General features: G+C 34.9%; 1 protein-coding gene across 3 annotated transcripts in view; it reads left to right on the forward strand.

The window, feature by feature from the left end:
* LOC118179753 (uncharacterized) overlaps positions 1–17,536 on the forward strand; it is a 48,231-nt gene that overhangs the window by 22,924 nt on the left and 7,771 nt on the right. For 2 of the 3 annotated variants that reach the window (XR_004756513.2, XM_035348918.2), the window contains exon 2: positions 56–419. Coding sequence is in view for 2 of the 3 variants with exons in the window: in XM_035348918.2 (XP_035204809.1) it covers positions 56–419 (364 nt within the window). In the remaining variant the exon portion in view is untranslated. Of the gene's footprint in view, positions 1–55; positions 420–6,019; positions 6,711–17,536 lie in introns of those variants that run through there. The other variant, XM_035348919.2, reaches the window with a different exon arrangement.

Raw genomic sequence — 17,536 nt, forward strand, 5'->3', positions numbered from 1 at the left:
TGAACCTTACACGCAAGAAAAAGAAATAAATTGTAAAATTTTAATTCATTCATAGGAACTGCTTATGCGGTAAAAATTGAACCTGCTGTGAAGGAAAATCATGCACTAAAATCGAAGGCTGAAATACCGGTGTTACTTCAAGATAATGTCATTGCTACTTTGGTAAACGAAAATTTTTCCTTAAAAAATGCTCCAGTCAAACAGAAACGGAAGTTTTCCGAAAGCTATGCTCCACCCAAAAAGAGAGGAAAGTTTCCCGAGAGCGATACTTCAACCAGAAAGAAAGGAAATCCTTCTGAAAATGATACTTCAGAGGAGAATAAACTCACACGCGCCAAAAGCAAGTGTCAAGAACTACGAGAAAATAGTGAAGAAAACCTTCGGACCGAAGGAAGTTTTCATTATGACTATAGAGAAGAGTAAGTAGCTGTGTCTAATTTAAAACTTATTTCAGTTTTTATAGCAGTTATATATTTTGTACCACTGAATTGTACCACAGTATATATTTTGTACCACTGAAAGAAAAGCGCATTTCATTTAACGATTTAATTCATTTTAATTAGAAAATTTGTTTTCGTTAGTTAGTTTTCAGTCACATCTTTGCTTAAATACTCTCAGATGTATTTCAAGAAAATTTTGGCTAGTCAAATTATTCCGTGAGAAAGTAGAAGGATTTTATACAATTTTTTTAATAACTTAAATCAGTGATGTACGGCTTTTCGCCAAAGCGATTTTTATATGACCAAATAAATAACTGGAATCTGAGCATTTCAGATTGCAGTTTAGCATCTCGCATCCCATTAAAGTTTCGAAAACTTAAAAAATATGATAAATAAAAATTTAGAAAATGAAATATAAAAGCTTTCAAATTTTATATTACGCCCAAACGGGCTACTTTTTTTTTTTTCATCTACACACACATACACATTTTGAAAGCTTATGGGCTAATGCCGCATTGTGCTAAAAATATTTAAAAATAGCATATCTTTAGAATTTCCGATATACAGTCTCGAGCGCTGGAGAAAAAATGTTTTATTTACTACAATGTTGCCACTACTCGCTTTGAAACTGTTGAGCTTTTTAATAAAAAATTCGTTAAAGTTTTACAAAATATGTAGTAGTCAATAAAACAAATTCCAAATTCGGGCTTCCAGATGACCATGTTCGGGTGGAGGACTATGTTATTCAAAATTTGATGACTGTAGGTGCCGTTGTTTTTTCACAGTGCAAGAAACGGTACTTACGTATTATCGCAACCAGGTTGGCGCTATTTGTAAGTTTCAGTAAAAAAGTATGAATAGAAAGAAAATGTACATTTATTAATTACAGATAATTTTTAATACAGTTTTTTATATTATTTTGTTTTAAAATATAAAATAGCAATTAAACCCTTCCGGTTTCGAATTGAATAAATTGCAGAATTATTTTTTCGGCGGAAATCTTTTGGCTATTGCTTTTAGCACTGATTGAAAACCTTATTCGCCATAACCATGTACACGTCGACTTATTTTTACTTAAAAAAACATCCCAGAATTGCACAAAAATGGCATTGCGCACACTCTTGACTTTATCCATGTAGACTGCTATTTTCTCATAAATTACAAAAATTTGCACGAAAATGCAGGAAAATTTTATGTATCTCCATGTGTTTTTTTTTACAAAACTACGTATAACACGTAGGGTTGCCGTAAGTAGGATCGCCAAATTTGGCAATTTATGCGAATTTTGGCCTGGTTGCGATAGTACGTAAGTACCCAAGAAACATACGTTCATTCATGTAGATTCTCCAATGTTTAATTTCTTTAATTATAACACGGGACGATAATATTTGGTGGCAACAATTTGAAAAGTGATTCGACTCAAAATGCTGTTTTTAGACTAATACCCTTTCTGGGCTAACTTCCACTTGAGCTAAAAATTAGTATTTAAATTGAAATTATGATGTATTTTTTAAAAGTTTGTGACTTTTATAATTTGTAAAGTTGCATTCAAAATTTCATATTTGATTCCTGTTCCATGCGTAAAAATTTTTAAGTTCCATTTAACTACTAGTTTTATAATTAATGCGCCAGGAATTCATATTATAGAGCAGGGGTGTCCATAGCGTTGCTTGCGAGCCGCATGCGGCTATGGCAGGCGAATGGTACGGCTCTTATGCAAATAAAATATATGCATGAAATTATGGTAGACTTAAACTACTCAATAGTCAAAAGAAAGTAAGTCAAACCCTGACTAAATGATTATTTAGAATGAGACGTTCCTTTTCCATTTGAAAGCTGTTTCATTATTTTTAAAATGATGTAAATAGGGACTTCCGGAATTTGGAAAATCTAGTTGCGGCTCTCGAAGTTTCCTAAATCCCAGTATGCGGTGTTTAAGTTTTAAGTAAGTTTTGTCACCCCTGTAATAGAATATAAATTTATGTATTTAATATATTGTAAAAATCGCAGTGTCAAATAGCAAGACAAATTTGTTACACTTGCGAGACTTAATTATTAAAACAATAGTTATGCATTTATTTTACCATATAACTTGCGCACTAGGCTAGCAACAAATATTTACATCAAACTGCGGCTAGGACGCATAATACGCTTATTAACAACCAGCAACATCTCTTTGAAATGTCAAAAAAAAATTAGTATTCAAATCAAGGAAAAACAATATTGTGTAATGCTCTACGTTGAAGTTTTAAAAACCGAGGGTTTCGTGAAAGAAAATATTGGTTTTGGATTTTTTTTTCTTTTTGTGAACCGAGAAAGAAATCTAGTTGTTTCATTAGAGCCAAAGCACTCTAAAGTGAGTACTACCTGTAAAAGAAGTCCTACGGTTACTTTGGTTGCCGTGTTCATCTTATTCATTAACTTTAGCAATAACCATTGCTACCAAAATAATGTATATGAATTTGGTGATTATTTAAGCAAACTGAGTATTACAAGAAGAATTGTAGTCATTTTTTTCATCATTCTCTTATTATTTTGCTACTAAATCATAATATCATTGTATTAATACCAAACTTATAATTAATAAAATTAATAGAGAAGAAAGAAAGCAATATGACCTCTCCTATTGCATACTTCCAGAGCCACAAAAGCAAAACTTGCAGTTAGGCTAAATTTATCTCCCCAATTCATTTACTCAGCCGATGTATAAAATGATACATCAAAATTTGATGCTGCAGTGATCTTATTGCAAGATAAGTGGAAATTCTAACGCATTGGGTGAGACCTGTTAATTCTAACTGCATCTAGATCTGACAAGGTATTTAATAAGTACATGAGCGATGCAATCATTTTTTCTCCAAAAATATACGTAGACGAATTCAATAGTAAGTTACACTTGAGTAAAAATGTCTCAGAATAAAAAGAGAAATGGAAACAAAGTTTCTTTATTGAATAACATAAGTCATTTTTCGATGCAGTCTCCAAATGAAATGAAACATTTATCGCACCGTACAAAATAGGTTTTCCATTGCAGTAAAACAGAGATCTCATCCAGCATTTTCTGGGCAATTCATTACGGTTTTTCATCGGTTTGAAAATGTTCACTGGAAAGATCGTTCTTTGTTTGTACAAATAAATTAAATCTCACTGCCCCGAGTCAGCGCTGTACGGGATGAGGCCAAACCTCTCATTTGAATTTCTTAAGCAACATTTGTGTTTTCTGAGCTGCATGGGGTCTGGCGTTATGGTGCATCAGTATGATGCCAACACTTAATTTCGTCTTTGATTTCTTTCCTCAAGTTTTGCATTGCGTGTCGGCTGTTACTGTTTTCTCTTTAGTCATGAATATGATGTAAATAATACCACTATAGTCGGAAAACTTGATTGTTGGAATTTGATTTTTTTGCCTTGTTAGATAGGTCTTGTGTAGCCTTGTGTATATGTCTTCTATGGGTTGTGGAACGTTTCATTGTGGAGTGCCGCTCTGATATGCGACGTAGGAATTTGTTTCTTTCTGAATCATATGACTGAAGATGATTGAAACAAGACCACCAACGTTTTTCTTTGTGTGCTGCCGTCAAAAGTCGTGGCACCCGTTTCGTATAGAACCTTCAATATTGCATATCTTCATGAATAATGGAATACCCACTTCCATACGAAATGCCCAGTATATTCGAAATTTCCTAAATTTTTATGGGTCGGTTGTTTCGAAGAACGTGCTTGACAGTTTCAACACTGGAGGTTGCAGGTCGCCCTACGCGATAATCGTCATTGCTATGGGTGCGGCCATTTTCAAATTGCCCTCACCACTTCCGAAATTGCAGACCGCGATATTGCGTTGTTATAAACAGTGATACTTTAACGGTGAAGTTCTTTGCAATTCAAGTGCTTAACTCCCTTCACTTCCGAAGCTGTTATATCTATTTTGCAAACCCACGAGCTTTACGTTTTATTTAAAATCCATTATCAACTGGCGCCAAGTGTAACTTTAGTTTTGATTTTCCTTCGTGTACTGCAATTAAGGCCAGCACCAAAGCTGATGCAACCTATGCCACTGCACCGTGCGGCTGAATTTAGTAGCAACAAAATTCATACAATAGAAAAGCACTAAGCAATAAAATTTAGGGGTGGCAAAATTTTTAAAATTTAGGAAACAGGATTTTGGGCAGCAAAATTTTGGAGTTAAAAGGAGCCACTGGTCACCAAAATTTAGAACCGGCAGAGTTCGCACCCGGCCAAGCGGTATTCTGATAGCGACAGAATTTGCAAGTGAAAGGAGTCAAAATTATAATGAATTCATTTTAATTACAAAAGCTTTCATAAACAAATCATTAAGCTGTAAATAATTATTTCGGATATAATTTTATGAAGCAATTATGGATACATCTTTAAAGTTTCATTATCAAAAAGTTCTCAAAATCTACATAAACATATTAAAATATTTCTAAAACAACTAAAATAGGAATTATAACATTTTGTCTTCATGTGGTTACTCATAAACGAAGAGCAAATATAAAGATTTTTGACAGTATTTTTTGAGCTTATAATATTCTGACCAGGAATTGCGGATCCATTGAAAATTTGGGATATACTTTACAAAAACTGATATCATCATTTTCTAATCTGGTGTTGTAGCTTTAAGAGATTTTCTGATATTTACAATTTTAGTGAAGCTTCAGAAAAAAGGAGTTCTTTAGAACTGAAAATTTATATGTCTTATAAAAGTAATACAACAATTTAAGTTTCTCGAAATACAAAAATCTTAGATGCCTTAAACTGTTTTTAATACACGAGTCCATTTGATTGCATTGATATATTTTTGTAACTGTGGCATTTTAGATACTAATTTTAGTTTTTTTTTTTTTTTGTATAAATGAATTTATGGCTTTGTATTTTGTATGAGAACTTACTTTTCATATTCATTCTTTACATATCTTTTCATATCTTGTGATTCTGAATCCAATAACATTTAAGTTAGGAAGATAGCTGAAGTAGAACCTAAGACATAGCCAGGAATTCTCTTGTTGTTGTTGCTTATGCTTACTTGTCTGAAGTCAGCCCAAGCCCACGAAATTCCTCGTGGCAAGGAGCGCTAGATTGCGCCTGCCGTTGGCAACAGCCTTAAGTAGCATTCAGGTGATAGTGCGGTTTAGCAAGTTCCTCCCCCAATTTTCATGGAGAGCACTCCGGGGGAATGGATTCCGAGGGTAGAAATTCTCTTGACGGGCTTTAATGACAATTCTTATCGACATAGTGGCCTCATTTAGCGATTCTTCACCAACTTGACAACTTTGTGGAAATTTTAGGAAATGCATTTTTGAACGTTTAGGAACGGTTTCTCCTTGAAGCTTCCAGAGGACAGTGCAAACCATACACAAACGTAGGCTCCAACGGCCAAAATCAATTTCAATTCTGAGTGATAACTAGATTGCATTTTAGTGTTTACTCTACGAGCGCTGTCGGTAATATACTCTATTTTCAAACGTTAAGGAGGACTTTCTACATTCCCCTTTAATTAATTAATTACATATATTTACGTGTATTTTTTTTAATTATTATAAATTGCCAATTTATTCTAGGGTAATTAGCTGAAGAGATTTTCCATGAACCCGTAGCTCACATCAGGGTCAGACTTGTGGAATTTGAATGTCTATATCTAGGAGGATGGAAATGTAGTTGAAAGCTATTATGGAAATGATTGCTGCCATTCGGGAAGAGGCCACTCGTTAATATCCAGATGGATATACACAACGGAACAAAAGCTTCTAAGATGAAAAGTTTCACCAAGTGAATGCTGAAATGATCTATAAAGCTAGCTCAGGCATGAAAGAACGCATTGCGGTTTTAATGGAAAACTGTCAATGCTATGAATGAGAAAGCATCTGCTTATATAAACAAAACTAGAAAAATATTTAGAAAATAAATATAATATGCATGTTAAAGAGTATTAATCAAGATATTTTTGACTGTAACGAGAAACTCGATAAAGAAAGCATCCGCTATATAAGAAAAATTAGTAAAAGATTTAGAAAATATAAAATAAGATTTTTAGAGAATATTAATCAAGAAATTTCTGGCTTTAACGAGAAACTCGAGAATGAAATCCAAAAAATAATGGGACATGTTTTGAATATAAAGAAACTTTTGACGTAAATTAATGAATATGTGATTAACATGATTACACAAAAATATGAATAAATACATCATATATCCACTGTTTTTGTTCAGAAAAGTTAAGTCCCAAGAAAATAAAAATTTGTAATTCTTGTACTGGGCAACTGAGCGTTTTTTCTTCAGGTAGAGAAACTAAATATTTTCTTCTGATTTCCTTCATACCTTTCTGTTTATAATTATTGTTATTTTATTTTAGTAGAAGTAAAATGAATCGGAATCATATTTATTGGTCTACAGTTAAATGAAAAATTTTATTTGAGTAAATTACAAATTATTACCAAAAAGAAAATTTAGTTTTTTTTTTTTTTTTTTGTTGTGTGTGTATGTGTGTGTGTGTGTGTGTGTGAATTCATGAGTAGTCTTTTAGAAAGGATAAATTAAATTATACACGTCAACGCACACTACAGAAAAACAGTTATTCGAGAAAGACTGTTTATTTAAATATAAGCTATTGAATTGCATCTGACAAAGCATCTTCAGCTAAGTTCGAGGCTGAAATACCCTTAGAAAGGATATCCGCGGAATTTTCCTTTCTAGGGCAATTTTACCATTTGTTAGGATCGGTCAAATTTTGAATTTCTTATACTCTGTTCTTCACAAAGGGTTTGTATTTTCAGGCCTTACCCTTTTCCCAAAACAGACATATTTTGGAATCAGTCCAGAAGTAGCAATTTACATCAAATTTCAAACATTTACTTACTTGTTTAGCAAGCCCAGAAGGTAATAAAGTAATAAACATGCTAGCAATTCCAAAAGTGGGAGTGTGATAAATTTGAAATTTGAAAATGGCGACCCTATTCTTAGAGCATATGAAACTAGTGATAACTCTATTGTCTTGAGTGAGTGCTCTCAAATATAGCACTGTCCCGTATGCCGCCATAGATGCATTTGAAAAAGAACATCAAATGAAACAAAATCACTTAAATTGAATTCAGAAAGATAATATCTAGGAACTGCGTTGTTATACAAATGTTCACCTTCGCTGCACCACAACTGCCACTTGTAGTCCAGTGAAGAGGGCAGTTCATCATCCCAGTCCACGCCAGTTGTCCATAGCTCTTGACGTAATAGCTTAAGTCGAACTATGAAAGGTCCGGTGAATCCAATTGGGTTAAAGATACGATCCAATATTTGCAAGAGGAAGCGCTTTGTACTGGATCTGTTGGAAAGAATATTCATCAAATTTTTTATGTGGAAAAACATCGAGTCCATGTCTATATTCTAGGCCATTCCTAGAACTTTCGACGGCGTACTATATCCAGTGATGGCTTCTCCGGTATCAATAGTTTCTATACCATCTCTCTTCCATAGGTTGCGAAGTTCGACAGAATTAATATGCTATTTCCTTAGCACCATTCCCGCATTCTTAAGAATTTCAGTGCTTTCGGGAATGGTTTTCAGAGCTGTCTCTACTTCGCCAGCTCCAGCAAAAAATCGTCAACCCAGAAGGAATTTAGTAGCAATTCACAGGTTTCTGGATACAAATTTCGATAATTTTCAAAATGAAATTTCAGTGTAGCTGCGAGCAGGTAAGGACTTGATGTAAGTTCAAACAAACACGAGTAAAATTCAGTAGAATAAATTCGCTTTAACTTAGATCATTAATCCAGAAAAATTTAGTATACAGACGATCTTCTGAGTCGATTTGAATTTGCAGGAAAGCTTGCCGTATGTCCGATGTATAGGTTATAGAATTTTGCCTAAATTTTAATAGCAGTTCAAATAAATTAGGATACAAGTTCGCACCAGTGTGGAGGTAGTCATTTAGTGAAAGTCCTCCTTCTACATGAGCGGCGCCATCAAATACAATTCGCTGACGGCTGCTGACTTTGTCTTCTGGAATACCAGCGTGGTGGGGTAAGTAAAATGATAATTCATCCTCTAACAAATCAGAAGATATTTCAACTATTCCTTCTTTAAGATAACTATCAAAAACCTTCCGATATTGCTTGTACAACGACAGATCTCTCTTGAACCTCTCAACTATTAAAACGTTTCAATGCGACCTCCCTATTATTACCCAATTTCTCCTGCATACCTGCTATCCACGGGAACTTCACACAGTACCTGCCATTTATAAACTGAATCGATTCGTTAAACTCCTTCAGAATTTCCCCTTCGACACGGGAAATACCTGTTTCGTCACTTCTAATGACAAAACTCTCCAATTCCTAAAAGCGCCTTTGCTCAGCGGAGACCAAATCTCTTTCATTGAGAACGAAATTAATCGACGTGGAATTACTTAAATCATCATATTTTCCTTGGAGTGACCATCCAAAGGCAGTTTTTATAGCTACTAATGATGTGTTCAACCGCTCAAATCTCTTTATCAAATTCCAGTAATAATCTACTCCTATCAACAATGAAATTTCACAATTGCTAGGTAACTCTTTAAAATCAAATGTTAAGGGAAATCCTCTGGATTTCATTTCTGCACAAGTACCTCAATCTGGAACATTTATAGCAGCTTTCGATATTTCATCAATTTCTAATGCTTCAATAAGCACTTCACTTCCATTCAAAATATTTCTCAACTTCAATTCTACCCTTCGGCAAATCTGCCTTTTCTTTCAGTCTTTGCGCCAAAGCTATAAATATTTAATTTTTCTGACCCAACGACCTTTAATCCCAACCTTTCAGAAACTTCTTTCTTTACAAATGTGCGATCAGATCCATTATCAAATAAACAAAAAATAAAATCTCACGACTTTTTTCTTACAATTTCTACCTTTACCAATTGCAACAAAATTCCTCTTCTGTCATTCAGCGTATAATTCGATGAAGTAGCAACTGTTTCATTAGATTTTATTTCCGAACCATGTTCAATCCTTTGTTTTATTAGAATTTTCTAATTTAAAGCATATAGCGCGGGCGTGGTTACCGTTTCAAAAAAAGCAGTTTGCCGCTTTGTAGGCCTTTAAACAGAAATTTATATTACAACACAATAAACATATTTTTTCTCGTAAAAGCTTCTCTCTCCTTTTTTTTTTTTTTTTTTTTTTTTTTTTTGACAGTTCAAATTTTTACACAAATGGCTCATGTGCTGCTGACTGCAAAATATATAAGTATCTGAAGTAGCATTAGTCAGCAATTCATTAGCAGAGTAACGAAATTTATTGCGATTAGGGGCTCCAAAATTTCTATGGTTAGATTGTTTATACTGGCTACGTGTTTCGTGCGAAGAAGGAGAGTGTATATGAAATGTTCTCTCCCTTGCAGTAATTGGAACGATGTAAAAAATCCCTCAACTTCTTTAAATTATGATTAGTGCTCGATATTTGATTTTCGCTGAATTTCAAAACAAGATCGCTGGGAAAAAGTTTCAAAATTACAGCGCAAAGCATTACGCCATAATTTTCTGTTTTATACCTAATCTCTCAAGAGAACGAATTTGGGTTTGGCAGAAACCTGTATTTTAAGTGGGTTTGGCACTTAAAATACAGGTTTCTCAACTCTTGTAAAGTAGAAATGTTCTTTAACGGTGTCATATTCAACAGCTTAGACATATGGGCATTGATTAACACATTTTTCTTGCCAAAGATATCTAGGATCAATTTAAGAGCCGACTTATAGTTGTCTGAGGTAATAGCGAAGCCTTTAATACAAGAAAGAGCTTCGCCTCCAAAGCAACTAATCAAATAAGAAAATTTTTCTACATCTGGAAAGGGAAGGATTTTTTTCAATAGAATTTTCGAATTGATTTCAGAAATTTAAATACTCAGATGGGACCCCGTAATACGTATGAACTTTTAGTTTAGGTAACTTCGCGTTTGTATTTGGTCTACTTTGGTTTGTTATGGGTTGCACACATGCGGGTTCTTGTACAGATGAGGATTGCAACGATTTTATTTTATTTTTTAGTTTTATCGAGTTATTATATAATTACTTCATTGCATTTATCAATACTCTGTATTTCCTATTGCATGTCTGCTTCATCTAAAAGATCTTCGATTTTATTATCAATAGATTTGCGCTGTTCATCTTTGATTTGCAACTGAACTAAATGCCTTTCTAATTCATCTACTTCTATATGTGGTTCAGACATACGATTTTCTATTTTTGATATTAATTTAGTTACCTGTCTTCTATGGTAGGTATGTTGCTTTTTAAGTCTATCTAACTCTTTAGCCATTATAATAACAATACTACAACAAAACAATTGTATACTGTCGAACGAAACCGTAAACAAACTACTACTACACAATGCAGTTTCACTTAAATTCTTCGAAACTCAAACAAACTATTATCAACAAATTCTCTAACTAAATACTATTACTTACCCAACCGTTGAAGTGTTCCAACGATTTACGAAACGATATATCAATTTTACACCAGGTGGTTCATACAATTTCCGAAAACTATGCACCAATATATAAAAAAATCTGGTCCGAACAAACAATTAAACACAACTTCAAATCTTTAGAACAACTATTTTTCTATTTATTTTTAACAATAACAACTGTAAAGAAAAAACTGGTAATCATGGTAAAACTTTGCGACTGCGCAGATAGTCTCGCATAGGATTTTCACAGACGATGTGTTAGCGTCGCAGAACAAATACAAAAATATTAAACAAATGCAGATATAACACACGATCATGTAACTCTTCATATTTATATAAAAATGCACAGATGTTCGGTGTGGAGGCTTTTTGTAATACGGCAGATGTCTACACAATAGTTTAGTTCCTAAACTTTTGCCAAACAGGTGAACGGATCCACTTGGACCCATAAAGGTGGTCAAATGACTTATCATCTCGTCTTGAATTTCTAAGTAAAATAACTCAGAAGAAAGTTTAAAATAAATTATTATCAGTCTAACGGTTACATAGTACAATTTTATACATTGGGTTACCTAACCTGTATACTCAGGTTAAAAAATCTCAAATGGAGTTTCAAATGGAGTCTGCAGGGAGAGGTTACTTTAGAAAATAAAACATCAGACCTTTTAAAAATAAGCGTTTACGGTAGCAAAATGTCACATTATTGCCTGAAATATGTAATGTTCAAGCAGTGGATCATTGTACAAATTTTCGTTTGGCTACTAAGCTTTCATGATGGACTAGTCAGACGTACATGATGATCGAAATTAGGAAGACAAATATCAACAATTTAAAAGAAGAGTAATCAGAGCCGAAGCAACTGGTGCAGCTTCAGAGCGGTAGTACTAAGGGATGAAAAATTTTAGATATGCCGGGCAGCAAAATGCCTCTAACCTAGTGCGATATTTACCAGCGATTCTAACCTAGTGCAGAAAGATGCCTCTAATTTAGTGCAAGGTAGAAAGAAAGAAGGCCATCAAATAAGAAATCGAAAAATACGACAAAATATCACAAGCTAAAGGAATTTGACCGATATCATTATGCCGATTTTGACAGAAACAGAGAAGAGAGAGGTTTGCGTTTTTTTGATTCCTCATTGCTTGATGTAACGTTATTGACATGAAGATTTGATGATTAAGGTGAAAGATCTCTAGCTGGAATAACAATATATTTGATAAAATGGAAATTAAACATTTTGACTAAAATTTAAATCGTTGCCAAACCAGTGATTCTTCCCACGTCTGTAAATATTTCAGCATACACAACCAATCTCTACCTTGGATTACTAAGGAATTATTGCGAAGGAGAGTTAAAAGCATATTATTGCGAATGGTTGCGAAATACATGAATCAAATGCATAAAAATGCCTGATTTGCTTAGGGATAGGAAATTAACTGTGAAGGAGTTCCGCAGAAATTTAATAGATAAGTCTCTTAACCAAATAAGAGGCCGATGGTTCTTTTCACCAAAAATAAAATCCTCGTAAAATTCTTCGACAGATTAAAAGATAGCTCTATATGGATTGCAAGACGAAGTAGGTTTATCAGGTTCAATGTTCCGCCTTACTTTCTTTGGGAACATGCAAGGACCTGACTCGGAACAGGGAGCTTACTATAGCTATGTTCAATCTTGTGGTCTGAACGTAAGAATATAAAAATATAACTAAACTCTAACTTAAATTTGGAATAATCAACAAGGGCCTACGTGTAAGATTGGCCGGATATTAACAGGAAGCCGTATGTAGTACAGAGAACTGTTAACACTACAATACGTTTAAAATTATCACGAGGATTAAACCTCTGGCCTGGAAGGCAAACAGCAACCGAGTAAAACTTCTAAGGCAAGCGGCCTGCTTCGACTAACTCCTTCCTCTCTCTCGCTTGGCAAAAAGCCACAACTTAAGTACTTGGCGTTCGCCATACAAATTTTGCATAAATAAGTTAACGCTTTTAATTCTGGCCGGAAGTAGAGAATAAGAAGTGATAGTAAAGATTTAAAATAAAATAAACGTTAGTAAAACTTAAGATCCTTACATACTTCCCGCCAGACTTAATTAGTTTGAAACTGAGGTCTAAAACGACCTTGTTGAAAACTTTTAGCTCTAGAATCTAACGCGAGGCCAATCTTTTACAAACATACTTCGCTAGAAACTAGAAATTTAAAAGAAAGAAAATTTTTTTTTTTTTTTTTTTTTTTTTTTTTTTACAATAGCAGCTCCCAGGATATACAACAACTTTTTTTCATCTGTACTGCATCTAAACAGGAGCTTTTATTCAATTCTGGTTCCTTCCAGAGATCTGGAAGGAAAACTAGTTTAATGAAATGTTACACAATGAAATGGCAAGTAACATATATAATTCTAGTTCTCTTAACATTCTTATTTCATTCATGACTATTTTAATTATCTCTCCCCGTGCTCTCTGACATGTGTTGTAAAAGAACACCAAACACGAATGTGTTTATGTATACATGTTCAACACTGCCTCCTACAATCAAAACACTAACGTGTTAAAAATTCAACATGACAAGACCTCGTAACACACCCTATCTTCAACTCTAAACCCTGAGGTACTATTCTGAAAGTGGCTAACTCTGAAGTGTAGCGTCAGAGAGCCTAACTACTTTCATTCAACCTTTAACACATATTCACCATAATTTGGTCTTTTTACAGTCACACGAATAAAAAAAATTTTTTAGCATTACTTTCACTTTTACCATATCACAGTATTTCTTAACATTTAAAATAACAGTTCACATTGTATATAAGAACATATTAACATGCCGTTAATTTTACGCATTTTAAAACATACATTAGTAGTACATTGTTAACTTCTATTCTTTTCCAAGCAAATGCCAATTCTTCTACATTGAAATACTACATTTTAAAAAGTCTTTCAGACTAAAATTCTTTCTTGCGAGAATGTTTTAAATAAAATTTATACAATAACTTTTACAATATTTAAGTATTTACACATTCCTATTATACATCAGCTTTAGTTTTACGCGCGAGTAATTGAAAAACATAATACCAAAATCGGTAACAACTCATTTCTCGCCTTTTTGGCGATAAAGATAGACCTCACATGAGGTAAAACTTCTTGAAATCTGCCACTTGCAGTAAGCATGAAAGATTAACTTAAGTTTGCAAAGTAACATAAAATTTTACTTATCTTTGTGATATTCGGACATTCTTTTCTGAGCCCAGTCCTGGAAGGTAGCGAAGATTCTCGTTTGATTTATCCTCCTTCTTGTGCGGGCTCGCCCCTCAGTTTCTTCCTCTAGAAGCTTTCTTTTTCCTCCAGTTCGGTCACCCTTGAATACCTTCTTTTTCGCCTCTGCCTGTAATCTTGGCCGTTTGATGGCAGCTGGTCTTGGCGGAACCGGGACACTTCTTTCTCGTTCCTGCTTGGACCTCGTTGCTGTCCGTTCAAATTTTCCTTGTATCTTTTCCTCCGCCGCTAGTGGCCCTTCCGCAGTTCGGCGACATTTGCTGCGGGAGTCCTGTCCGATGAGTAGATCTTCCGTTTGGAAGCCGGGTTACAGTTGCCGTTATTTCTCCTGGCTTTCTTTGCATTCGTCGTACTTCTCCCTTCTTCATTCTGGGGGTGTTCGTGAGCTCTCTTTTCTGGACGATGGAACGGCTTCTTTTTCTTGTTACCTTCAATTTTCCAACGGGGAAACTTTCTTTTCAATTGCTCCTGCCTCCTAATGGCTTGTCCTTGTGCTTGACGTTGTTCCACCTCTGGAGCTTGTGCCTGCCGTGTCCGCCGTGCCGGATCCTCCAAAAGATCTTTGAAAATTTGCATTTTATTACGATCATAGTAGGGTTTTATTTGATCAATGTTTGCCTAGCATGTTTCACCATTTCTGGCTTTTAACACCACTACAGTGTGAGTTATTTTTTCTATGACATATGGTCCTTCAAATCGTGGAAAAAATTTGGCAGTTTTATCTTCTGGTGCTGAAGAAAGTGAATGCTTAATTTTTAACACTTCATCCCCTACTTTATAAGTTACTCCCCGTCGTTTCATATCATAATAAAGCTTCTGTTTTCTCTGTGCTACTTCAGTATTCTTTTTTGCTTCTTTAATTAATTTTTCTATATCACCCATTTTAAATTCTGGGGCTCTTCGTTGCACATAAAATAATTTATCTAACGGCGTTATAATCTTTCTGCCTAAAAATAACTCAGCAGGAGTTTTGCCCGTTGTATCATGTTTTGCGGTCCTAAGGTCGAAAGCAAATTCATTGACATAGTTATCCCAGCTTTTATGAAAATTTTTAACATAACTACGGATAATTTTCACTATATTTCTATTGACCCGTTCCGCTATATTTGATTGCGGCCGATACGGGACCATTTTTAAATGACGTATGCCCAGTTTTTTGGCACATGTCTTCAAATACATTACTTACAAATTGAGGACCATTATCCGATATAACTTTTAGGGGCGCCCTGTATTTTAAAATATATTTATCTAAAATAGAATCAGTAACCAATTTCGCGGAGGCTCGTTTTAAGGGAACAATTTCGGTCCACTTACTAAAATGATCAACCATAACAAGGAGATAGCGACTATTATTTAACTGACTTTTTGGGAAAGGGCCCAATAAATCGATGCCAATTATTTCATTTGGAAATTCGGATTTAATGCTATTTAGAAACCTGGCCGATCGGAAATTAATATAATTAACTGCTTGACATGTTGGGCAGGACTGGACATACACCCTTGTTAACTTTTGCAGCTCAGGAAAATAAACTGCTTCGCGTACGCGTTGGATGGTTTTTCGAATACCAGCATGAGAAGCTAAAGGGGAGTCGTGTAACTCCTGCAGTATATTTAATCTAAGACTAGCTGGGATAACAGGTCGAACTTAGTTGTTTGAATTCATAGTTTTTATATAAAATAATAGACCATCTATTAGTTCGTAATGGGCCGCCCTATTTCTTATCGCCACAATAGCTTGGTGGCTAAAATTTTCAGGATCCTTTAAATAATCATAAATATTTTTAAAATCAGGATCCTTACCCAGTTCGGTTATTACAGTTTCTCGGGAATTTATTGTACATGCTGGGAGCATTGCCACCTTTACAGTATTACCTTCTTCATCTATTTTAATTCTGGATAGGGCATCTGCTACGATATTTTCCTTTCCGGGGGTATGCTTGATTACCAGATTATATTCTTGTAGCTTGAGTGCCCATCTTATTAACCGTGGGGATAAGTTTTTCCCTGAGTACAATCTAGTTACCGCCGCATGATCAGAGTACACTGTTATTGGCGCCTTTCCAAAATAGACTCGGAACTTTTGCACTGCTAACAGAACTGCAAATGCCTCTCTCTCGGTCGCGGAATAGTTTCTTTGTGTTTGATTTAAAGTTCGGCTAAAAAATGCCACGGGCTGCTGATTTTGCGAAAGTACCGCTTCTACCGCATAATCCGAAGCATCCGCTGAAATTTCTAAATTCTCATCCTTTTCAGGAAATTTCAACACAGGGGCTTGCGTTAATGTTTACTTTAATTTTTCGAACGCACTATTGGCTTCGGCCGTTCACGAGAATCTTGCCTTTATCCTTTTTAATTTTAACAATGGTTCAGCAATAGCTGCAAAATCTTTTATAAAGGACATATTATATGAACAAAGTCCTAGAAAAGAAGAGAGCTTCTTCGCCGTGTTTGGAGTCGGATACTTTTGTACAGCAATTATTTTTGATTCGTCTGTCTCGATTCCTTTCTCAGATATTTTGTAACCTAAATATTTTAATTCAGGGGCTGCAAATTTGCACTTTTCGACATTAACTTTTAGACCGGCCTCATTTAATAAAGAAAACACCTGTCTTAAATCCTTTACATGTTGGTCGAGATTATCACTAGTAATAATGATATCGTCTAAATAGATAAATGTGGACTTTCCAAGAATAGGCCTTAACACAATGTCCATACATCGCTGAAATGTTGCCGGTGCCCCTGAAAGGCAAAACGGCATACGCAGATATGCTTAAGTGCCAGACTTGGTTATAAAAGCAGTCTAGGCACGTCCTCAGGCCTAACCCCTATTTGAAAATAACCAGTCGTTAAGTCAAAAGTGGTCATATATTTGGTCGATGTTATGTTCCTTAGAATTTCTTCAATAATAGGTAACGGATATACCGGATATTTAGTTATTATTTACGGTAGTCAATCGCGAATCGCCACCTTTTTGGATGTGTCAATGGATAGTCATTATTTTTCTTACATAAAACCACCGGGCTAGCATAACTACTTGAGATGGGCGTTATGATCTTTTTACGTAGCATATCGGTGATATGCCATTCTATAATTTTTTCCTTATTCATATCATACCGGTATGCTTTGTGGCGAACTGGCATTGAATCTCCGGTGTCAATACTATGGTTAGTAACCTGAGTAAATCCTGGAATATCACTAAATAACGAAGCAAATTCACTTACCACTTGTCGGATTCTTCGTTGCTCTTCATTAGGCAGGTGGTCAAGGTTTAACATCGGCGGTTCAGCCTTTTCTTCTCGAACTGGTTTCATCGTCAGCTTAAGGGACGCTTCATTAAAATCCAGCGTTGCTTGTGCCTCTGAAAGAAAATC

The sequence above is a fragment of the Stegodyphus dumicola genome, chromosome 8 (assembly GCF_044657685.1).
Source record: "Stegodyphus dumicola isolate Sdum_Otavi_A_Nest chromosome 8, ASM4465768v1".
Taxonomy (NCBI): domain Eukaryota; kingdom Metazoa; phylum Arthropoda; class Arachnida; order Araneae; family Eresidae; genus Stegodyphus; species Stegodyphus dumicola.